This window comes from Octopus sinensis, linkage group LG23 (assembly GCF_006345805.1).
Source record: "Octopus sinensis linkage group LG23, ASM634580v1, whole genome shotgun sequence".
Classification (NCBI taxonomy): domain Eukaryota; kingdom Metazoa; phylum Mollusca; class Cephalopoda; order Octopoda; family Octopodidae; genus Octopus; species Octopus sinensis.
This window is the reverse complement of record NC_043019.1, coordinates 12,072,738-12,097,267: the sequence shown is the minus strand read 5'-3', so window position 1 is coordinate 12,097,267 and position 24,530 is coordinate 12,072,738. Positions and strand designations below refer to the sequence as shown.

Below are 24,530 nucleotides of genomic sequence, written 5' to 3'. Positions count from 1 at the left end.
AGACTCATCGTAGACGCGCGCTAATACCCAGAAGGGCTCGATATGAATCACGACTATAAGATACCCGGTTCTGGTTAAACTGCACCGCAAAATGTGGGAGTAGTTAGGAATCTAAATCGTAGAGACAGACAGTACACAACCTCTCTTTTATATATAAAGATTTCCGTTGAAATACTGCATTTCCTTTATTTCGATTAATTTTGAAAATAATGTGGAATTTTGATCATAAATTTTAAACTTAAATTAACATGAAATTTAGATGAGTTTAAAACAGAAAGTTTGTAACATAGAACCATGTGTCAGTCTTAGGTGAGTCACAAAATGCAGACTCATAGAGTCATACAATATTTAACCCTTTTGTTACCATATTTCTATAGAAATACACTGCATTTGTTTCACTTAATTTGGAAAATAATGAAAAATTAAATAAAATACCTTTATCATTAGTGAGCTTGTATTTGAGACAGAAACTACCATTTCGATCCCTTTAAACCAGAAAGTTTGTATCATAGAACCAGGGGGTCGGCCTCAGGCCGGTTGGTGTTATCAAAAGAAGTTAATTATCAGCAGACATGTGCTTGACATCCCTCTTTCTCTTTCTCTCTCTTTATTTCTTTCTATTTCTTCTTCGCTGCAGCCTCACAAGAAACCATCAACAAAACACAAAATTGCTGGAGATGAAAGACAGACGAAACGACAAAGGTCTCTAATGGATTCCTTCTTCAAATCTTCTTCGACCCCTACCACTAAATAAAAATCAACCCATACTCACAAACACACACACACATATATCTTGCATCTTTTATTCTTTTACTTGTTTCAGTCATTAGACTGCGGCCATGCTGGGGCACCACCTTGAAGGATTTTAGTCAAACGAATTGACCCCAGTACTTATTTTTTTAAAGCTTATGCTATCAGTTCTTTTGCTGAACTGCTAAGTTACGGGAACATAAACACACCAACACTGGTTGTCAAGCTGTGATGGCAGACAAACACAGACACAAAGACACACACCCAGATATATGTATGTGCCAGGCTTCTCACAGTTTCCAGCTACCAAATCCATTCACAAGCTTTGGTCGGCCCAAGGCTATAGTAGAAGACACTTGCCCGAGGTGCCATGCAATGGGACTGAACCCGGAACCGTGTGGTTCATAAGCAAGCTACTTACCACACAGCCACTCCTTCCAACCGAGACATTACAACTGTATCTGATTCTTATGGGCATCACCTAACAGCTCGGTGTTAGTGGCATCCCAGATGAGGCAACATGAAGAGAAAGACAGCAATAAATGAAATTTAAAAATTTGTCAGCTTGTGAAAAAAATGTACCAAGACAAAAGAAAAAAAGTCTCTTTTACTCTTTTACTTGTTTCAGTCATTTGACTGCGGCCATGCTGCAGCACAGCCTTTAGTCGATCAAATCGACCCCGGGACTTATTCTTTGTACTTATTCTATCGGTCCCTTTTGCCGAACCGCTAAGTTACGGGGACGTAGACACACCAGCATCGTTTGTCAAGCAATGCTAGGGGGACAAACACACATACAGAAACATACACACGCACATATATATATATATATATATATATACATATATACGACAGGCTTCTTTCAGTTTCCGTTTACCAAATCCACTCACAAGGCTTTGGTCGGCCCGAGGCTATAGTAGAAGACACTTGCCCAAGGTGCCACGCAGTGGGACTGAACCCGGAACCATGTGGTTGGTAAGCAAGCTACTTACCACACAGCCACTCCTGCGCCTGTTTAAACATATCAATTTTATTTCAAAATTAAATACTATCTTATATTTTGGGAAAAGAATTAGAACTGAAAACAAAACAATCGTATGTATTTTTAAAATTATTTTCTGAAACAAAGTAGTGAGTGCTATATATTTGTTGTTTGTTTGCTTCTGCTTTTTTTTCCCCTACCCCTTCTAGTGTCTTGCTCAACAAAACATTTAATCATGTGCTGGTTTTGGTAGTGGTAGTGGTGGTGGTTTCCATCAGTTTTGAAGGCAGGCAAAGTGATAAGAGAAACAATTAGATTTTGGGGAACAGCTGCAGCTCCTCTTGACAAACAGATCGTAATCTTTCAAAAGACGCCATGAGATGTGTTGGTTCATTGGCCATCCATTTCTGTCTCAATGGACAGAATCGTTTTGCCAGAATTTATTTTTCCATTAGTGAAAACAAATTTTAATTTAACCCATTAGTATTCAAACCAGCTGTATCTGAACTTGTTTCATGTTCAAACTGACCAGATCCAGCCTCTCACACCTATCCTACAATGCCATTCTAAAAGTAAAACAATTACAATCAAAATCTTGAAGCTACAAGAATTCAAAACATTGTGAATAAATAGGTTCCGCAATTGACAGAGTAATTTGAATGTTAAAAGGTCAATGGAATGAAGTATGTTGTATAATCTTTATGCATTTTTATTTAAATCAATTTTAGTTTCTATTTCACATTCAACTACAAAGTCCTTAACATTTTCGTACACAGCTACTGTTTCGATTTGCTTGAATTTCATCAGTGCAAAGCAACTAACGATTTATTAATTATACTATGTTATTTTATTGTGGGAAGAAAAAGAAAGAAAATATTTTAATGAAGTAAAAACGATATATGAAAGCATTTAACTTGGGATGTGTTTGTTTTGTCACAGATGTGTGTGTGGAGAGAAAGAGAGAGAGTAATGGACTAGATGAAATTGTAAACTTATCTAGTAGGCATGACTGTGTGGTTAAGATTGCTTTGCAGCCACTTGATTTTGGGTTCAGTCTCACTATGGGGCACCTTGATTAATTAAATGCCTTCTATAATAGTCCTGGGCTTCAAAGCTATGAGAATAGATTTTATAGACAGAAACTGAAAGAAGCCCATTATGTGTGTGTGTATATATATATATATGTATGTGTGTATGTTTATATATATGTGGTTGATGCCAGTTCCATCTGACTGGCTCCTGTGCAGGTGGCATGTAAAAAGCACCATTTGAGCGTGGTCGATACCAGTGCTGCCTGATTGGCCCCTGTGCCAGTGGCACATAAAAAGCACCCACTTCACTCTTGGAGTGGTTGGCATTAAGAAGGGAACCCAGCTGTAGAAACCTTGCCAGATCAGATTGGAGCCTGGTGCAGCCTCCTGGCTTGCCAGTCCTCAGTCAAACCGTCCAACCCATGCCAGCATGGAAAGTGGGCATTAAATGATGATGTGTGTGTGTGTGTGTATATGTTTATATATCTTTGTCTTGAAATTACATGGTAGCGGTAAGTGAATGTCATGTTATACAAACTGTCATTTATTTCCAATATTCTGTGAAAAATATTGTTCTGATCGAGGGGAAATGTTACCTTGCTTGGAATCAGTTGAGTGTTGGAGACGGGAAGAGTACCCAGCAGTAGAAAATCTGCCTCACTAAAAATTCTATGGAAAAGTGAATTTTTAAGATGAGGATTTTCTTATGCAAACATGACTACTCTGCATTTCCTTGTCTTTCTTTTATTTTGCATACTAAGATATTTGCCAATATTTCTTAATTCTTTATTGCCCACAAGGGGTTAAACATAGAGGGGACAAACAAGGACAAAGGGATTAAGTCGATTACATTGACCCCAGTGCGTAACTGGTACTTAATTTATCGACCCCAAAAGGATGAAAGGCAAAGTCGACCTCGGCGGAATTTGAACTCAGAACGTAATGGCAGACGAAATACCGCTAAGCATTTTGCCTGGCGTGCTAACGTTTTTGCCAGCTTGCCGCCTTAGAATTTGCCAATATTTCTGTTAATAAGTTAAACTAGTGGTTCTCAAACATTTTCAAGCCACCGTGTGCTTGATGCCTGGGACACATTCCTAGTGCCTCCCAAAAAACATAAACCCACCACTACAAACGTAGGCCACTTTCTGCAGCAAGTTCAAAACTGTGTTTCTCAAATAAAACTTAACGTAATAAACTTATTATTTTTTTTTATTTTACATCCATTACCTGCTTGCCCCCACTTTTCTTCAATAACCCCCCCCCCCAATACACACTGAATCTTTCCACCACCACCCCCAAGGGGGCAGTACTACCAATTTTAGGAGTTAAACCATATAGCAGAAGGCAGCGAGCTGGCAGAAACGTTAGCATGCTGGGCGAAATGCTTATCGGTAGTTCATCTGCCGTTATGTTCTGAGATCGACTTTGCCTTTCATCCTTTCGGGGTCGATAAATTAAGTACCTGTTACACACTGGGGTCGATGTAATCGACTTAATCCCTTTGTCTATCTTTGTTTGTCCCCTCTATGTTTAGCCCTTGTGGGCAATAAAGAAATAAAAAGAGATGGCTTGGTTCACAGTTTTAAAAATTTTTTTAAAAGACTGACAATAATAATCTTTCTTCTAAAGGCACAAGGCCTGAAATTTGAGGGGAGGGGACTCGTCGATTACATTTACCCTAGTGTTTCACTGGTACTTTATTTATCGATTCTGAAAGGCAAAGTTGACCTCAGTGGAATTTGAACTCAGAACACGAAGACAGGCAAAATGCCACTAAGCATTTCTGCCAGCTCACTGCCTTAATAATAATGATAATGATGATGATTACGATTTCAAATGTTGGCACAAAGCCAGCAATTTTGGGGGGCGAGGATGAGTCAATTACATTGATCCCAGTGCTTGACTGGTATTTATTTTATCAATCTTGAAAGGATGAAAAGCAAAGTCAACCTTACTTTCTTTATTTTGGTGGCACTACGGCCAAAAAGTCAACCTTGGCAGAATTTGAGCTCAGAATGTTAAAATGGACAAAATACCTATTTCTTTGCTACCCACAAGGGGCTAAATACAGAGAAGACAGACAAACGGATTAAGTCGATTATATCGAACCCAGTGCATAACAGGTACTTTAATCGACCCCGAAAGGATGAAAAGCAAAGTCGACCTCGGCAGAATTTGAACTCAGAACGTAGCGGCAGACGAAATACACGAAGCATTTTGCCTGACAGGCTAATGATTCTGCCTGCTCGGCACCTTAATAATAATAATAATACCTGGTCTAGGAATTGAAACCACAATCTCACCATCAAGAGTGCAACAACCTAGCTACTAGGTCATGCATCCCATAATAACAATAATCCTTTCTATTAGAAGCATAAGGTCTGAAATTTGGGGAAAGGCGGGAGGGGGGGCAAGTTGATTATATTGACCCCAGTGCTTGACTGGTACTTGTTTAATCGGCCCCGAAGGGTTAAAAGGCAAAGTCAACCTTGGCAGAATTTCAGCTCAGAGCATATAGACATGAAATGTTACTAAGCATTTTGCCCAGCATACTAATGATTCTGGCAGCTCGGCACCTTAATAATAATAATAACAATGATAATGATGATGATAATAATAATAATAATAATAATGATAACAATGATAATAATAATAATTTTAATAAAACAATCAAACTTGTGCTTTTTTTCTGAGATTTCCTGTCAACTTAAATCCAAAAGTGCTGTTTTCTTTTTTTCTCTTTTTTTTATATTTAAATAAAGAATTAGTGCTTTAAAAAAAAAATTTTTTTTTTCTTTAATTTTTATTTTGTGTCAGTAAATGTGTATTTCTGAGGATTTCTTCACATACTGGAAAATGTCTCTTGATTTTTTTTTTTAATGGTGCTTTAATTATCATCGCTGATCGATCTTGAAGTCGTTAAGGAGAGCAACAAGGTTTGAATTTCCACCAAATGATTCAATTTCTTTGAAGATTCTGGAAAATAGAAAAAATATGGTGAAACCATATATTGTAGCAATTCCATTCTGCAGATTTTTAAAATCTGGATATGGCATTCAAACTGACCATATCCGGCCAAAATATTCTACCCATTTAATCTTCAAACTGGCCAGATCTGGCCTCTGTCATCTACCCTATAATTTCTTTCTAAAAATAAACAATCACGTCATCAAAATCTCAAAGCTATCAGTTGAGGGATTACCGTAAATCCTCGAATATAGTCCACATTTTTTTCCTAAAATTTACAGGTCAAAATGCCCAGTGCGTACTATATACAAGGTTAAAAATGAAAATTATTTTCTAAGCACGGTCCGAGTCTCTCTTTGCTGTCCGGCAATGTTTATTCAGACGCATTTTGTGATGTCGGGCGCAAAAATACTTTAAGCAATGAAGTTATAAAAGAATCATCCATAACTTGCAGTAAGCAACATTTATTAAACGTTATTACTGTTATTTCTTTATTTTCTGCAAACAAAATGCACAAAAAAGCTACACATTTGCATTGTGTTATATATACAATAATAATAAAGGACGTTACCGTATACAGTTTTACAAACCAAGGACGTTATATAGAGCTCCTTGACTCAAGTTAGAGAAGGGGTGCGTATTATACACAAGGTTTAGGTTTTTCAGAGATACAGCCCCCTAAAAATTCCCTGCATATTATACTCAAGGGCGGACTATATTCAAGGATTTACGGTACTTCATTTATCTAAGGTCTGGAACATAAATTAACACATTTCGTGGGAAGATCTTGATTTAGATTAGTTTAAAACAGAAAGGGGGAGTCTCAGACAAGTTGGTATCAAAAGAGTTACACATAGGTCAGCTTGACCACAGCTAACCCATGGCTAAACAACAACACCAAAAACAATAAAAGTATCACTTACTTCTCTTCATAGTCAACTAAAACAGTCTTGACATAATCAAAGGTGCCACGCTGTTCAAGTAGGTCGACACAGTATTTCTTGAGATCCAAGTCATCCGTTCTCTGTCGGATGATGTCTGTGAGGGGGGCGGGAGTTAAGATCAATGACAGCAGTGAGTGGAAGAGAAAGAAAAATAAAAACTATAACAACAACAGACTCCACCCGTCTAACACCCGTGGACATATTTACAAAGTCAGAAAACAGCACAGCTCCCATGACTTCAGGAAACATTTTTTCACGCTGAGAGTTGCTGAAGCATGGAACAGACTGCCGGCATCAGTTGTTAGTTGTCGGAGCACTGCATCCTTCAAAACTTCCATGCTTCCTGAGATTCGCCAACACTACACCTGATTTCCTCCCCTCCATACACACACAAGCATGTATCTGACTCATACATTGTTCGCTTTCCAGACATTTGTACATTACTGCATATACTTTATAAGCACTTTCTGACAAGTTGTGGTGCACCTGAGCACTGTATACAATAATTTCATTATTATAACAGCAGCTACAACTTTGTATTTCACCCTGAATCACCAAGAGACGTTAACAATATTGATTTGGGTGTGAAAGAAAGAGAGTGAGACAGAATGTATACACATACACACATATAGTTCAAATTTACAGAAAACAAATGACAAAGACAGGTGAGGGAACAACAAGCAGGTGTATTAGTCTGGCACTCAGGAAGAATGGAAAAGTCATTGATGTTTTGAGCCCATGCTCTTTGACAGAAAGGATTGAGAGGGAAAAAGTTGGAGAGAGAACAGACACTCAGGAAGAATGGAAAAGTCGTCGATGTTTCAAGCCCATGCTCTTCAATAGAAAGAATTGAGAGGGAAAAAGATGGAGAGAGAACAGAAAAAAATGGAGGGAGAAAAAAATATGTAGGGATTAACAGTATATGTATACACACACTGAAACGCATATATCTTCACACACACACACATATATTGGTTTCAAATATATATGAAGCGGGGAAGTCAATAATATCTCTTGACTGAAATACTGTTGTGCATTTTGTCTGGTGTGCTAACAACTTGCTGCCTTAATAATAACAATAATAATCCTTTCTACTATAAGCACAAGGTCTGAAATTTGAGGGGAGGGTGACTAGTTAATTGCATCGACCCCAGTGTTTCACTGGTACTTAATTTATCGAACCTGAAAGAATGAAGGGCAAAGTCGACCTCGGCAGAATTTGACAGACGAAATGCCGATAAGCATTTTGTCCCGTGAGCAAACAATTCTGCCAACTCGCCATCTTTATAAGAATAATAAAAATGATAATAATAATAATAATAATAGTAAAACATGTGAATAGAAGGATACTTAAAACTTGATTGTCATCAGGATTGGTTTGTATGGCATGGATGAGAGGGAAAGAGAATTTGCCTTCACTTAAATCTTCACAATAAGTTTTACTTTTTTCATACTGAAATAAAAAGAGAGAGAGAAAACCATTATTGATATCTCCTAGTTAGGTCTGTGGTGGTGGTGGTGGTGGAGGAGGAGGAGATAATGAAGGCATTGCAAGAGAAGAAGAAAGTTAAGGTACCAGGTGTAGGGTACGTGTGAGAGGCTGGATTCGGCCAGTTTGAACGTAAAACCGGCAGGCTATTTTAGCTGGATATTGCTGGTTTAAATTCTAAAGGGTTAAATTTTTCAACATTTTCTATATTTAGAGAATAAATCTTTAAATGAAACAAAACACATATAATATTAAATAAAATATATAATATATATTTTATATATATATTTTTTATTTATGCGCCCTTTTCAAGCCTAGCCAAGCTCATGGGCCCGGTTTCCCGGTTTAGGTGGCGTATGTGTTCTCCCCAGCTGGACGGGACGCCAGTCCATCGCAGCATTACTCAAGAAACAGGAAGAAAGAGTGAGAGGAAGTCGTGGCGAAAGAATACAACAGGGGTCACCACCACCTCCTGCCAGAGCCTCGTGGAGCTTTAGGTATTTTCGCTCAATAAACACATACAACACCCAGTCTGGGGATCGAAACCGCGATCCTCCGACCGCAAGTCCGCTGCCCTAACCACTGGGCCATTGTACCTCAACATTTATATATATATATATATGCATATAAAATATATAATATAAAACAGCAGAAGAAATTAAATTTTAAGAAATAACATAAACGAGCCAGTAAACTAATGAACAGGTTAATATCAGCATTTTTTTGGGGGGGGGGGGAGTTAAGAATCTGGTGAATCCAAATTCCAAAGACATGGCTACTTACAGACTTATCTTTCATATTGCAGTAATCATCTCTGATCTGGAAATATAAGCCCAATAATTCTAGCAAATTCTTGAAATCACTGAAAGGAAAACAAATAAATAAAACATATTTAGAAGCTTTTATAGGAACAGGTGTAGTTGTGAGGTTTAAGAATCTTGCATCCAAATCACGTGGTTTTGGATCCAGTCCCATCATCATCATCATTGTTTGACCGTGGTCGAGACAATGGAATTTAAATTCCATAGTCTTTTCAAATGGCTAATAATGTGTGCGCGCGCCACTACTACACACATTGGAAACCATTGTACAACCAAGTACTAAAGAAGATCTTTCCTCCTCCATGAAACAAAGCTGTTCCCGCTGGACGCCAACCCAGTATTTCTAAGCTACGGACCGAGTGATCCAGTCCCACTGTATGGTACCTTGGACAAGTGTCTTTTATTATAACCCCAGGCCAACCAAAGCCTGGTGAGTGGATTTGGTAGAGGAAAACGGAAAGAGGTCCATTGTATGTATGTATGTGATCGTTACCATCGTTGCCAGTGCCGCTGGACTGGCTCCTGTGCAGGTGGCACATAAAAATCACCATTTGAGCATGGCTGTTGCCAGTACCGCCTGACTGGCCCTCGTACTGGTGGCACGTAAAAGCACCTGCTACACTCTCGGAGTGGTTGGCGTTAGGAAGGGCATCCAGCTGTAGAAACTCTGCCAGATCATACTGGGGCCTGGTGCAGCCATCTGGTTCGCCAGTCCTCAGTCAAATCTACCAACCCATGCCAGCATGGAAAGTGGACGTTAAACGATGATGATGATGATGATGATGATGATTTACTTGTTCCAGTCATTTGACTGTGGCCATGCTGGAGTACTTTCTTGAAGGGTTTTAGTCAAACAAATCAAATCAAACCCAGGACTTATTTTTTAAAGCCTAGTACTTATTCTATCATTCTCTTTTGCTGAACTTCAAAGTTATGGGGATGTAAACACACCAACACTGGTGGTTAAGTGGTGATGGGGACAAACACATAGATATATACATATGTAAACAGGCTTCTTTCGGTTTCTGTCTACCAAATCCACTCACAGGTCTTTGTTTGGCCTTGCTGTGAAAACTGTGACAGCCGTGATTTATATTTTTGCAAACCTAAATTTGTGAGCTTGTGGGTGCTTGTGCCACATTGTGCCACTTGAGCTGGTGCCACATAAAAGCTCCTGTGCTGGTGCTCCTTAAAAGCACCCAGTACCCTCTGTAAAGGGTTTGGTGTTAGAAAGGGCATCCAGCCATAGAAACCTTGCCAAAACAGACATGAAGACCAGGCAGCTCTTCAGCTTGTCAGCCCTTGACAAAACTGTCCAACCCATGCCAGCATGGGAAATGGACATTAAATGATGACAATGATGATGAAGTGGAGGCACATGGCCCAGTGGTTAAGGCAGCGGACTCGTGGTCGAGGGATCGTGGGTTCGAATCTCAGACCGGGCAATGTGTGTGTTTATGAGCGAAACACCTAAGCTCCACGTGGCTCCAGCAGAAGGTAATGGCGAACTTCTGCTGACTCTTTCGCCACAACTTTCTCTCACTCTTTCCTTCTGCATCTTGCAAGCACACCTGCGATGGACTGGCGTCCCATCCAGGTGGGGAACCTATATGCCAAGGAAACCGGTAAACTGGCCCTTATGGGCCAGGCATGGCTCAAGAAGGAACAAACATATAATGATGATGAAGGTAGTGGTGGTGGTGGTGGTGGTGGTGGTGGTAATGATGAAATTTTTTTTAGTTTTTTTTAAAATTTCAGATCCACAGCAAAAAAAAAACATTCAAAAAAGAAATCACTGTTGTCACAGTTTTCACATCTGCTTTTCTATGCGGGTATGGGTTAGACAAAGACTGTTGAGAGGATTCCAACCAACATCCAACAATCTATGTGCCAATCTCAGCTGATTGACCCTAGACTAATAACTCCACAATAACAACAAAACGCAACAGGATCCTACTTGCAATTCTACCACCACCAGCGCAGCTACTATCCCATATTACCACCTCTACCACCACCATTACCACCATCACCAACAACAACACCAACACCACCACTACCACCACCATTACCACCACTACTACCACCACCATTACCACCACCAACAACAGCATCACCCACCACCACCACCACTACCACCACCACCACCAACAACAACAACAACAGCATCACCACCACCACCACCACCACCCACCATCACTACCACCACTATTATCACCTCAAGCTGCTATCACCACTGCTACTCCAAGCTGCTACCACTACTCCAAGCCACCACCACCACCATCACCACTGTAGACTTCAAAACAAAATCGATAAAAATCAATCATGTTTTAAGGTGTATCATTCCAGCTTAAATGTCAAGATGACAACAGTGAGATTTGAACACACAGACACAAGGGAAACCAATGACATTCCAGCATCTGTGTCAGAGATAAAAAGAGACTGACTCACCTTTGGTTGGAACTGAAGAGCTGCATTAGGCGGATGGCCATGCCAAACAAACCTCCAGTCTCTGCAGAAATAAAACACAATAAGTATGAAAGGAATTGGTAAGTTGAACAGTTGCGGTGAGTGAGGATAATGAATGATGAGTGGGGAAGGTGAGTGATGAGTGGGTAAGGTGAGTGATGAGTGGAGAAGATGAGTGATGGGTGGGGAAGGTGAGTGATGAGTGAGGAATGTGAGTGATGAGTGGGGAAGATGAGTGACGAGTGGGGAAGCTGAGAGATGAGTGATAAGTGGGGAAGGTGAGTGTTGAGTGAGGAAGGGAGGTGCTGAGTGAGTTGTGTGTAAAGATGAGTAAGGAAGGCGAGTGATAAGTGGAGAGGGTGAGCGATGAGTGAAGATGGTGAGTGGTAAGAGAAAATGAGTTATGACTGAGGAAGATGGATGAATGGGGAAAGTGAGTGTTGAGTGAGGAAGTTGAGTGATAAGTGGAGAGAGTGAGCGATGAGTGAAGATGGTGAGTGGTAAGAGAAAATGAGTTATGACTGAGGAAGATGGATGAATGGGGAAAGTGAGTGTTGAGTGAGGAAGTTGAGTGATAAGTGGAGAGAGTGAGCGATGAGTGAAGATGGTGAGTGGTAAGAGAAAATGAGTTATGACTGAGGAAGATGGATGAATGGGGAAAGTGAGTATTGAGTGAGGAAGATGAGTGACAAGAGAGGAGGATGAATGATGAGTGAAGAAGACAAGAGATGAGTAAAGAAGCTGGTTAGTGAGTGAGGAAAGTGAGTTATGAGTAGTGAAAATAAATGAATAAGGAAGGTTGGCAGTGATGATGATGAGAAAAATGTGAGGAAGATACAGTATACGAATATGTGTGTGATATCACACAATGGTTGTAAACATTGCTGCCACATAAACGGTGACATTTGTTTGCAATTTGCTGTGAAAGTAAGGGTTCAGCTTTGGTGCTGTTTTGTGTTCAAAGGACTTGGGAGGGAAATATTACGTTGCTTGGAAACAAATAAGGGATGGTGGCAGGAAGAAGATCCTGCCGTAGAAAATCTGCCTCAACAAATTTTGCCGAATTTATACAAGCATGGAAGAACGGCCGACCATTAAACAATAATAATAATAATTTATTTCTTTATTGCCCACAGGGATCTAAACATAGAGGGGACAAACAAGGACAGACAAAGGGTTTCAGTCGATTACATCAGCCCCAGTGCATAACTGGTACTTATTTAGTTGACCCCAAAGGATGAAAGGCAAAGGTCAACTTCAGTGGAATTTGAACTCAGAACATAGCGGCAGACAAAATATCTATTTCTTTATTACCCACAAGGGGCTAAACACAGAGGGGACAAACAAGGACAGACATAGGTATTAAGTCGATTACATCGACCCCAGTGCGTAACTGGTACCTAATTTATCGACCCCGAAAGGATGAAAGGCAAAGGTCGACTTCAGCGGAATTTGAACTCAGAACATAGCGGCAGACGAAATACTGCTAAGCATTTCGCCCGGCATGCTAACGATTCTGCCAGCTCGCCACCCTTATAATAATAATATTTTTCTTTTTTACTTGTTTCAGTCATTGAACTGCTGCCATACTGGAGCACCACCTAAAACAGTTTAGCCAAACAAATCAGTCTCAGTATTTGCAATCCATTTTTTTTTAAAAGCCTGAGACTTGTATCGGTCTCTTTTTGCAAACAGGGACATAAATAAACAAACACTGGCTGTCAAATGGTGGGGATAAACACACACACACACATATACATACACATATGATGGGCTTCTTTCAGTTTCCATTTACCAAACCCACTCACAAAGCTTTGGTTGGCCTGAAACTCTGGTAAACAACACTTGTCCAAAATGCCACACAGCAGTATTGAACCCAGAACTACATGGTTAGAAACCTGCTGCTGCTGCTACTACTACTACTCCTACAATTACTACTTCTACTACTACCACTACTTCTACTACTACTACTACTACCACCACCAGCACTACTACTACTACTACTACTACTAGGACCACCACCACCATCACTACTACTACTACTACTACTACTACTACTACTACTACTACCACCACCACCACTACCACTACTACTGCTGCTGCTGCTGCTACTACTACTACTACTACTACTACTACTACTACTACTACTACTACTACTACTACTACTACTACTACTACTACTACTACTTTCCTTCTTCTTCTCCTCCTCCAACCACTTCTCCATGTTTGAAAAGGTCAGACAAAAACTGTTGAGGCAGATTTTCTGGTTTTCTGAAAAGTAAATAAGAAAAAGTGCAACAAGAAAAAAACAAGAAAATGTCTCTTACTGCGAATGACCATAGCTTTGTATTCTTCCTCGGTTGGACAGTGGACAGCATCACGCCAATAAATATCCATTCCCTGGCCACGATGTAACTCCAGCATTTGTTCTGAGAAACGGAATAAAATCTATACTTGAATATTTCTTTCACATGTGTGCATCGTGTATCTGTGTACTTGTAAGCATGTGTGTATATCTGTGTGTGTGTGTGTGTATGTATGCGTCTGTGCTTGGTACATATTTCATATAAGTGTTTGTGCACATATATGTGTAATATATATCTTTAACAAATATATAGCTCCAATTTTCAATAGTATTTATTTCAGTAATGTTTGCTGTTGAAATATGATATATATATATATATATATCACGTGATCACGTGACCGACCAGACCATCAGATGTTGTTACACATCACTGGTCACAATGCATTCGCATTGTTTTAGCCTTCGAATGACGCCACCCTGCTGGCTAAGCGAGCAGGCCAATATATATATATATATATATATATATTGGCCGACCAATGCCTCGTAAGTGGATTTGGTAGACAGAAACTGAAAGAAGCCCGTCGTATATATGTATGTATATATATATATATGTGTGTGTGTATGTTTGTGTGTCTGTGTTTGTCCCCCTAGCATTGCTTGACAACCGATGCTGGTGTGTTTACGTCCCCGTCACTTAGCGGTTCGGCAAAAGAGACCGATAGAATAAGTACTGGGCTTACAAAGAATAAGTCCTGGGGTCAATTTGCTCGACTAAAGGCGGTGCATTAGCATGGCCGCAGTCAAATGACTGAAACAAGTAAAAGAGTAAAGAGTAAGAGTATATATATATGTATATAACATACGTACATACATACATAAAGACAGACAGCTGCATAGATAGATACACATACATATCACTGCATAGTGCACACATATTTTTTTACACGTTTCAGTCAGTTGACTGTGGCCATGCTGGAGCACTGCCTTAAAGGGTTTAAGATGAAGAAATCGAACACAGGACTTATTCTTTGTAAGCCTAGTACTTATTCTATCAGTCTCTTTTGCCAAACTGGTAAGTTACAGGAACATAAGCACACCAGCATCGGTTGTCAAGTGATGGTGGGGGGACAAACAGATGCAAAAACATAAAAAGCACCAACTGATCGTGGCCGTTGCCAGCCTCCTCAGGCCCCTGTACCGGTGGCACATAAAAAGCACCTACTACACTCACGGAGTGGTTGGCATTAGGAAGGGCATCCAGCTGTAGAAACACTGCCAGATCAGACTGGAGCCTGGTGCAGCCTCCTGGCTTCCCAGATCCCGGTCGAACCATCCAACCCATGCTAGTATGGAAAATGGACATTAAACGATGATGATGATGTATATATATATACATATATATGACAGGCTTCTTTCAGTTTCTGTCTATCAAATCCACTCACATGGCTTTGGTTGGCCTGAGGCTATGCCATGCAGTGGAACTGAAGCTGGAACCATGTGGATGGGAAGCAAGCTTCTTAACACACACACACATAATGTTATAATAAAAACTACACAATTCTTGTTAAATACAGCTACCTAGGGTTTCCTGGTCAAAATAAAAATTCACTTCACCATTTATCCAGCTGAGAACAAGACTGTTTCTCAACTGTCTTTTGAGCAGGTAACAATTAAACAACAGATGCTGGTAAAGAAGAAAACAAGAAAAACTCAAGGGAGATAACCAACGTTACAATAATTCAATCTTAAGCAAACATGAACAAGATGCTAATGGTGTTTAAGAGTCCAGAGGCCTACTTTTAAATTCCAACAAGATGTATTTCTTCAAATGCAAATATACTGACATTCATCGAAAGTTGTCAAGCTTTTTAAGAGATATAGTTTTATCATCCGATCGTGGCCATTGCCAGCCTCGCCCACCATCCGATCGTGGCCGTTTGCCAGCCTCGTCTGGCACGTAAAAAGCACCCACTACACTCATTGAGTGGTTGGCATTAGGAAGGGCATCCAGCCGTAGAAACATTGCCAGATCAGACTGGGCCTGGTGCAGCCTTCTGGCTTCCCAGACCCCAGTTGAACCGTCCAACCCATGCCAGCATGGAAAGTGGACGCTAAACGATGATGATGATGATGTTGATGATGATGAAAATATACTGAACATTTTTTGGGCCCGTTAATATAGGATCTGGTTTTGAAGAGGATTTTTCCATTTGATACCGAAACTGGTCTAATCATCTTTAAGTTTGTAAATTAATGCTGAAAGTGTCATGGAACATCTCTTATCACAGCACCAAACATTCAAAAGATGGTTGTTTAAATGTGATCTGCTCAAGAGACAACAGATAAACAGCTTTGGTGAAATAAATTTTTATTTCAACCAGGAAACCCTGAGTAGTTGCATTTAACAAGATTTGTGTGTGTGAGTGTTTTTTTCAAGACTCAATGAGTGTAGTGGGTGCCACGTCTTTCTATTTGAACATTTTGAAAATCAGTGTAAACTGTGAAACCAATTAAAGCTTCAAATATTTTAATAAAAAATATTTTAACTATTCTCAATGCATTTTCAACTTGTATTTTTCCTATATTTCTACCCATTTGGAATAAAATAACTTTCTTTTCCATATATATATATACACACACACACACACACACACATCATCGTTTAACGTCCGCCTCCCATGCTAGCATGGGTTGGACGATTTGACTGAGGTCTGGCGAACCAGATGGCTGTACCAGGCTCCAATCTGATCTAGTAAAGTTTCTACAGTTGGATGCCCTTCCTAACGCCAACCATTCCGAGAATGTAGCAGGTGCTTTTTACATGCCACCGGCATGAGGGCCAGTCAGGCAGTACTGGCAACGGCCACGCTCAAATGGTGTTTTTTACGTGCCACCTGCACAGGAGCCAGTCCAGTGGCACTGGCAATGACCTCACTCGAATGCTTTTTTCACATGCCTGGCATGTGGAAAATGTACTCTTTTATTTGTTTCAGTCATTGACTGTGGCCATGCTGGAGCACTGCCTTTATATTTATATATATATATATATATATATATATATATATATATATATATATACAAAAAAGGGTGGAATATAATTAATTTAATAAAATTAATAAATTTCACCTAGTAGATTTATCGTATGGAAAAGACCATATTTGGTAAGGATTATAATAATTATAATAAAGGATTATAATAATTATAATAATTTACTAGGTGAAATTTTTTATCAAATATAACCCTTTATATATATATATAATATATATATATATATAATATATATATATTATATATATATATATATATATATATATATATATATATATATATATAAACACACATACACACACACTCACACACATACACACACTTATGACAGACTAGGAGACAGACAGACAGATAGATAGATGGATGGATGGACATATTCTAAAATGAAGAATAGGATTTATGGTATTACACAAACAGGCACATAACACAGACATGTTACACAAACAGAGATGCTGGTATAATCTAACACACTTACCTGTGAAAACTGTTATTGCATCAGGATGTCCGAGATCTAAAACTTTCTTCAGTCCCAAGAAATATACATAATTCGCCGAATTGAGTGTGATTGGAACACCAAACATACTGTGAGCGACTGTAAGGAAGACAGAGAATGAGTGAGAGAGAGATGAGTGCAGAATGTGAATGAGGGAACAGGAGAGTGTGAGTGAGGGATACTAATGTGGAGTGTGAGTAAGAAAATAAAGTAGAGTGTGGGTGAAAAGAAGAGTATAAAGTGTGAGTGGCTTGTGTGCACAGAATGGATAGAGTGTGAGGTGACAGAATATTAGAGAAATAGAATTTCAATTCATGAAAAGAAAATCGGACATTATTAAACAATGATTATTACCTCTGCCTTAGCAAAGGTGGAGGTATTGTTTTCAGTCATGTTTGTCTGAGATATCTCAAGAACCACAGGATGATTGGCCTTGTAACTGGCAAGAACTGATTAGATTTTGGGATCAATCCGGTACCGGACAAGGATTCTTGATTATTTTTCCAGTTTTTTTTACTTAATTTTTGAGAGTGGTTGGGTTCATTTTTAGTATTCCCGTTTGTGAGAGCAGTCGAGTTTATTTCAGATATTCTCATTTTAAAAATCATCTCCGGCTAATCGTTGAGAGGACGTTGGTGTTGCTTTGGCAGAGGTTTGTGCTCTCTGAGTTCTCTTGTTATTATTATTATTATTATTATTATTAAAGTGGCGAACTGGTAGACTTGTAAGTACTCCAGGCAAATGCTTAGCAGTACTTCATTCATCTTAACATTCTGAGTTCAAATGTTGTTTGGGTCACTTTGCCTTTCATCTTTTTGGGGGTTGATAAAATAATTACCAGTTGAGCACTGGGGTTGATGTAATTGACTTCCATCCCCTCCCACCAACAATTGCTAGCGTTGTGCCAAAATTTCAAACCCTTATTATTTATTAAGGCGTTGAGCAAGCAGAACCATTAGCATGCCAGACAAAATGCTGAGCAGCATTTCATCCAAGTTAAAACACATATCAGTTGAGCCCAAGGCTCAATGTAATTGACTCTCTCTCTTGTAAATTTCAGGTCTTCTTCCTATAGTATAAAGGATTATTCATCTTCATCATCATCGTCCATCTTCCATGCTGGCATGGGTGGGACAGTACCACAAGAGCCAGCTGGGCCAAAGCCTGCACCAGACTTCTGTGATTGTTTCGGCAAGGTTTTTACAGCTGGATGTCCTCCCGAACATCAACCACTCAGCAGAGTGGATTTAATGCATTTTACATGGCACAAGCACAGGGGAGGCGGTGAGCTATCAAAAACGTTAGCACACCAGGCGAAATGCTTAGTGATATTTCGACTGCCGTTACGTTCTGAGTTCAAATTCCGCCGAGGTCAACTTTGCCTTTCATCCTTTCGAGGTCGATAAATTAAGTACCAGTTACGCACTGGGGTCAATGTAGTTGACTTAATCCCTTTGTCTGTCCTTGTTTGTCCCCTCTATGTTTAGCCCCTAGTGGGTAGTAAAGAAATAACAAGCACAGGGGAGGTGAGTAGTGCTTTTGCATGGCACAAGCACAGGCGAGGTTAGCTTTGGCAAGGTTTTTACAGCTGGATGCCCTTCTGAACAACAACCACTTTATAGTGTGACCTGGGTGCTTTTAAGTGGCACCTGCACTGACAGGGTCACCAAGTACTTGTAAGACATAAAAATAAAAACTTTTGAGAGGGGAGAAGGCATTGGAGGAGGTGATGATGAAAAGGTTATAGTGTTATTATTATTATTGGTTTACCTGGAATACCTCTTCTTAATTTAGAATTATCTTCTATATCATCAATTCTGGAAAATAGAGGGAAAAAAAACAGGTGTTTCATTAAAAGATTATTAATTAGCTGATAAGATATTAATATGATAAATGATGTTAGACATTTTGAATATCAGTTTCAGGCAGAAAATAGAAACAGGGTCATACATATCAGATTTGGCAGGTTACCAAAGTCATGATTAGTCAACACAACAACTGCTGTCCAAATTGCTATCAAATTAGGTACTATGTAAATATGTGTGAACAGAGGATCTTTTCTGTTTGGCTCACACTTTTTGAAATTTTAAAATTAAGCAAAAATTTTCAAATTTGGTATATTGATGTAATTTTCCATGCTGGATCTGATGTTGCTTTCTGCTTATTCAAGAAAAATTTTAGAAAAATGTTACAGAAAAATGTTATAGGCGGAGGAGTGGCTATTTTGTTTTTCACAACATTAACTTGTGTAGGTTGAACTATGGAAAAAAAACCTGGCTGTTTCTTGCAATACAGACCAATACATACATCTAAAGCAAAATCCTTTCAGGGACTCTTAAAATACTGTAGTGGATCCCCAATTCACTATTTTGTTACATGGACCCACAAAAGTCTTGTATGAACCCTGGTTGGGAACCACTGGTGGAGGTGCATGGCTTAGTGGTTAGGGTGTTGGACTCACGATTGTAAGATTGAGATTTCAATTCCTGGACCAGGCAATGTGTTGAGTTCTTGAGCAAAACACTTCATTTCATGTTGCTCCAGTCCACTCAGCTGTAGAAATGAGTACCACTAGTGGAGGCACATAGCTTAGTGGTTAGAGTGTTGGATTCACAACCGTAAGATTGTGGTTTCAATCCATACACCTGGCATCCCACTGTGTTCTTGAACAAAACACTTCATTTCATGTTCTTCCAGTCCACTCAGCTGTAGAAATGAGCTTGGTCAGGAGAAAGATGGGCTTCACCAGGCTTTCTTGGCCTGGATACGCTACATGGCTGCAGTGCCACAACGACCCCCAAGAGGTTAAGTGACTTGTCATTGTCATTGAGAACCACTGATCTAAACCCTTTAAGGTACCTACCACCACCACCACCACCACCAGCATGACCACAATCCAGTGACTGAAACAAGTTAAAGATAATAAAAATACAAATGAAAGCTGATTAATCAACACAAGTGACATGATCATGACACCGACAAATGTTAAAAGTAGATAAATTAGTTACTCACAACAAACTTGCATTGTGTAACATCTGTGTAATCTCTGAAATGTTGTGTAATAAGGTGTCAGGAATGTTGAGCCAGTGATTGAAAGCCTGCAACGAGAAAAGGAAATGGTCAGTCTCGAAACATAATGGTCAGTCTTGAAATGGTCAGTCTCATAATGGTCAGTCTCGAAACATAATGGTCAGTCTTGAAATGGTCAGTCTCATAATGGTCAGTCTTGAAATGGTCAGTCTTATAATGGTCAGTCTCGAAACATAATGGTCAGTCTTGAAATGGTCAGTCTCATAATGGTCAGTCTTGAAATGGTCAGTCTTATAATGGTCAGTCTCGAAACATAATGGTCAGTCTTGAAATGGTCAGTCTCATAATGGTCAGTCTTGAAATGGTCAGTCTTATAATGGTCAGTCTCGAAACATAATGATCAATGAAGACTGCTAGCAATTAGTTCCATAATTACAGAGGATGGCAAGGTGGCAAGCTAGTAGAATCGTTAACATGCTGAGCTTAGATGCTTAGTGGCATTTTGTCTGTCTGTAGGTTCTGAGTTCAAATTCCACTGAGGTCCACTTTGCCTATCATCCTTCTGGGGTTGACTAAATAAGTACCAGTTGTGTATTGGGGGTCGAGTACCAATTGTGTATTGACTAACCCCCACCCCCCTCTCCTGAATTTGCTGGCCTTGTCCCAAAATTTGAAATCATTATTATGTAAGATGGTAGTGACCCTTTCTACAATAGGCACAAAGCCTGAAATTTTAAGGTGATGGGGGCTAATCAATTACATTAACCCCCACCCCCACCAAAGTGTTCAACTGGTACTTATTGAACCTAAGAGGAGGAATGGTTTAAATCAAACTTGGCAGATTTGAGCCCAGAACATAAACAGATGGAAGAAATTTCATTAAGCGCTTTGTCTAATACATTGACAGTTTATAAAGATTTCAAATTTTGGCACAAGGCCGGCAATTTTCGAAGAAGAGGTAAGTCGATCACATCAAATCCAGTGTTGTCATTGCCAGTACCGCCTGACTAGCCCCCCCCCCCGTGCCAGTGGCACATAAAAAGCACCCGCTACACTCTCCGAGTGGTTGGCGTTAGGAAGGGCATCCAGCTGTAGAAACTCTGCCAGATCACATTGGAGCCTGGTGCAGCCATCTGGTTCGCCAGCCCTCAGTCAAAATCGTCCAACCCATGCTAGCATGGAAAGCAGACGTTAAACGATGATGATGGTGATGATGACCCAAGCACCTAGTATAATAGGAATTGTTTCTGTTTTTAGGCCCCACATTCGAGTTACCTCTATTTCCAGGTCTTTGTATTTTGAAAGTTTTTCCGTTTCCTTTATAGAAACATTGTCCTCTGTTGGTATTGTCACATTGATTAGAAAGCATTCCTTTTCTTGGTGATCTCTGATAACTATATCTGGCCTATTGGCCTTAATTTCTCTATCTATGTGTATTGGCATATCCCAGAGTATGGTTGCTTTCTTTTATTATTGTTGTTGCTGTTATTATTTATTGTAAGGTGAGGAGTGGCAGAACCAGTGGAGTATGGGACTAAATGCCAGGTGGTCTTTTGTTCTAGCTCTTTACATTCAGTATTTAAATTGCACTGAAATCAACTTCACTATTATCAATCCCGCCATGATTGATCAAATGAAGTATTAGTTAAGTAGCAGGTCTGATTTAATCTACTAACACTCCTTTTTTCCTCTCTTCAAAAAATTGCTGTTGCTGTGTCAAAATTAGAAGCAATCATCATCACCGCCGCCGCCACCACCACCACCACCACCACCACCACCACCACCACCACCACCATCACCATCACAATCATCATCATCATCATTATTATTATTATTATTAAAGCAGTGACCTAGCAAAATTTCAAGTGTCAGACTAAATCCTCTAAAACTGCTAACCTTGTTCCAAACTTTGAAACCATTATTACAGGGGATGGATGGTGATTCTCAACCATTTTTTGCCTATGGACCCTTTCATTCCTCTTTCAATCAGAGGAAAGGGAGCCTCATAGCTGTTCATAGTCTAAAAACACCCTATTATATTTTTATGATTAAATTTATCAGGAATTCTATTAAAAAAAGGTTTAAGTATTTTGTGTATTGGAGGGACGTGGCTTAGTGGTTAGGGTGTCAGCATCATGATCGTAAGATTGTGGTTTCAATTCCTGGACCGGGCGACGCGTTGCGTTCTTGAGCAAAACACTTCATTTCACGTTGCTCCAGTCCACTCAGCTGGCAAAAATGAGTAAAGCTGCGATGGACTGGCGTCCCGTCCAGCTGGGGAACACATACGCCATTGAAACCGGGAAACCAGGCCCATGAGCCTGGCTAGGCTTTAAAAGGGCGCATTTATTTATTTATTATTTTGTGTATTGTTGAAATATGACATGTTTATTGCTTGTAAATTTTAACAATAAAATCTTATATGAAACCTGCTTGAAAACCACTGCTCTAAATATTTAACAGTATTTCTTCCAGCACTTTATGTGCTGAGCTCAACTTCTGACTTGCTAGAAATTCTGCTAACTCATCAGCAGAGAAAACAACACACACACACACTTTTCTATATTAATCATACACAGTGTGATAGAATAAGATGGGCTCAACATTTAATTGGTTAGCAAACAGAATGGGCAAAAAAAAACATTACATACTATACAATCATCATCATCATCGTTGTTTAATGTCCGCTTTCCATGCTAGCATGGGTTGGATAATTTGACTGAGGTCTGGCGAACCAGATAGCTGCACCAGACTCCAATCTTTATCTGGCAGAGTTTCTACAGCTGGATGCCCTTCCTAACGCCAACCACTCTGAGAGTGTAGTGGGTGCTTTTACATGCCACCAGCACGAGGGCCAGTCAGGCGGTACTGGCAACGGCCATGCTCAAAAGGTGTTTTTTTACGTGCCACTTACACAGGAGCCAGTCCAGCGGCACTAGCAATGACCTCACTCGAGTGTACTTTTCACATGCCACCGGCACACGTGCCAGAAGGGCGACACTGGTAACGATCACGTTCGAATGGTGCTTTTTACGTGCCACCAGCATGGAAGCCAGTTAGCTGCTCTGGCAACGATCACGCAAACATGTGTGTGAAAATTGGTAGTCTGTAGTTAGGGTGATCTACTGTTACTTTAATACTCTGGTGGATGGAGTTAGCTATTTGCAATAATTACATAAATATACTTGAGATGCATTTATGTGTGTATGTGTATACACACATGAAAAAAATTAACACTAATAAAACAGAAAATATATATAATTGTAACAGTAATGAGTGGAGTGCCTTATTCAAGGTGTTAGTGTTTCGTTGAAAGCCTTTTGTGCAAAGGGTGAAATAGAAAAAAGCCCCACCCACTTTTATAAGCTTAACCTTTTCTGGTATTTCAATGAAATATCTCATAGGAAGAGTTGGCCTAGTTTTTCTATTCACTGAAATTTTGCTAAATAAGGTTGGCTGGTTCAATATGATTGCTCGACATGCTAAAAATTACCAACCAAATCTCACTTAAATCACGCTATATATACCGCCATCATATAAAAAGAATATGTCAGAGACTTGGTGTAGGAGCGGCTACATTGTAACCCGAAACCATATTGTCCCAACAAATATGGTTTCGGATTCAGTCTCACTGCAAGGAACCCTGGACAAGTGGTTTCTGCTTTAATCTCAGACTGGCCAAAGCTTTGCTGATTTAGAAGACAGAGACTGAAAGAAGCTTTTGTATGTGTGCGTGTATGCGAGAAAGCGAGAGGGAGCACGTGTGCACACATGCACACACTCACATACACACACACACACACACACACACATATATACTCACACGCATATACACATCTTCAAGTCACTTGACCTAAAATACAATCTGTATCAACTCAAAATCACTCTCATTTGCATATCAACATTTTCTTTTCTACTTCTGTGTTCAAGCGCATGCGCACGCACACACACATATATATACGGACAATACATATGTGTATATGTATATACATATATAAGTGGAAAAGAAACACAAATGGGTTAAGTTTCACTACAACTGTTTCAGGCACAATTCTTATTGATGAATAATTCAGTTACATCATGAAAAAAAAATGTTTACTTCTGGTGAATCAAAAATTAAAAATTAGGTTCAGAGTAAAAAATACCAAGATGTGGAATGTGTAATGACTCTCTCATTTCAGCATCAAAGAAGTGAGTGAAG

At 39.6% G+C, this 24,530-nt stretch overlaps 2 protein-coding genes across 5 annotated transcripts in view; one reads left to right on the top strand and one right to left on the bottom strand.

The window, feature by feature from the left end:
- LOC115223688 (adenine DNA glycosylase-like) overlaps positions 1-882 on the top strand; it is a 31,901-nt gene extending 31,019 nt beyond the window's left edge. Inside the window, exon 16 of the mRNA XM_036512548.1 lies at positions 638-882. Within this exon, the coding sequence (XP_036368441.1) occupies positions 638-754 (117 nt within the window). The 3' untranslated portion in view covers positions 755-882. The remainder of the gene's footprint in view (positions 1-637) is intronic.
- A 4,614-nt stretch (positions 883-5,496) lies between these two features.
- Positions 5,497-24,530, bottom strand: part of LOC115223454 (geranylgeranyl pyrophosphate synthase) — a 75,371-nt gene continuing 56,337 nt past the window's right edge. For all 4 annotated transcript variants that reach the window (XM_029794034.2, XM_036512549.1, XM_029794032.2 and 1 more), the window contains exons 5-13: positions 20,312-20,397; positions 19,070-19,116; positions 17,282-17,398; positions 13,781-13,882; positions 11,436-11,496; positions 8,950-9,028; positions 8,028-8,130; positions 6,657-6,771; positions 5,497-5,742 (exon numbers count right to left, since the gene is read on the bottom strand). In XM_029794034.2, coding sequence (XP_029649894.1) covers positions 5,661-5,742; positions 6,657-6,771; positions 8,028-8,130; positions 8,950-9,028; positions 11,436-11,496; positions 13,781-13,882; positions 17,282-17,398; positions 19,070-19,116; positions 20,312-20,397 — 792 coding nt within the window. In that variant the 3' untranslated portion in view covers positions 5,497-5,660. The remainder of the gene's footprint in view (positions 5,743-6,656; positions 6,772-8,027; positions 8,131-8,949; positions 9,029-11,435; positions 11,497-13,780; positions 13,883-17,281; positions 17,399-19,069; positions 19,117-20,311; positions 20,398-24,530) is intronic.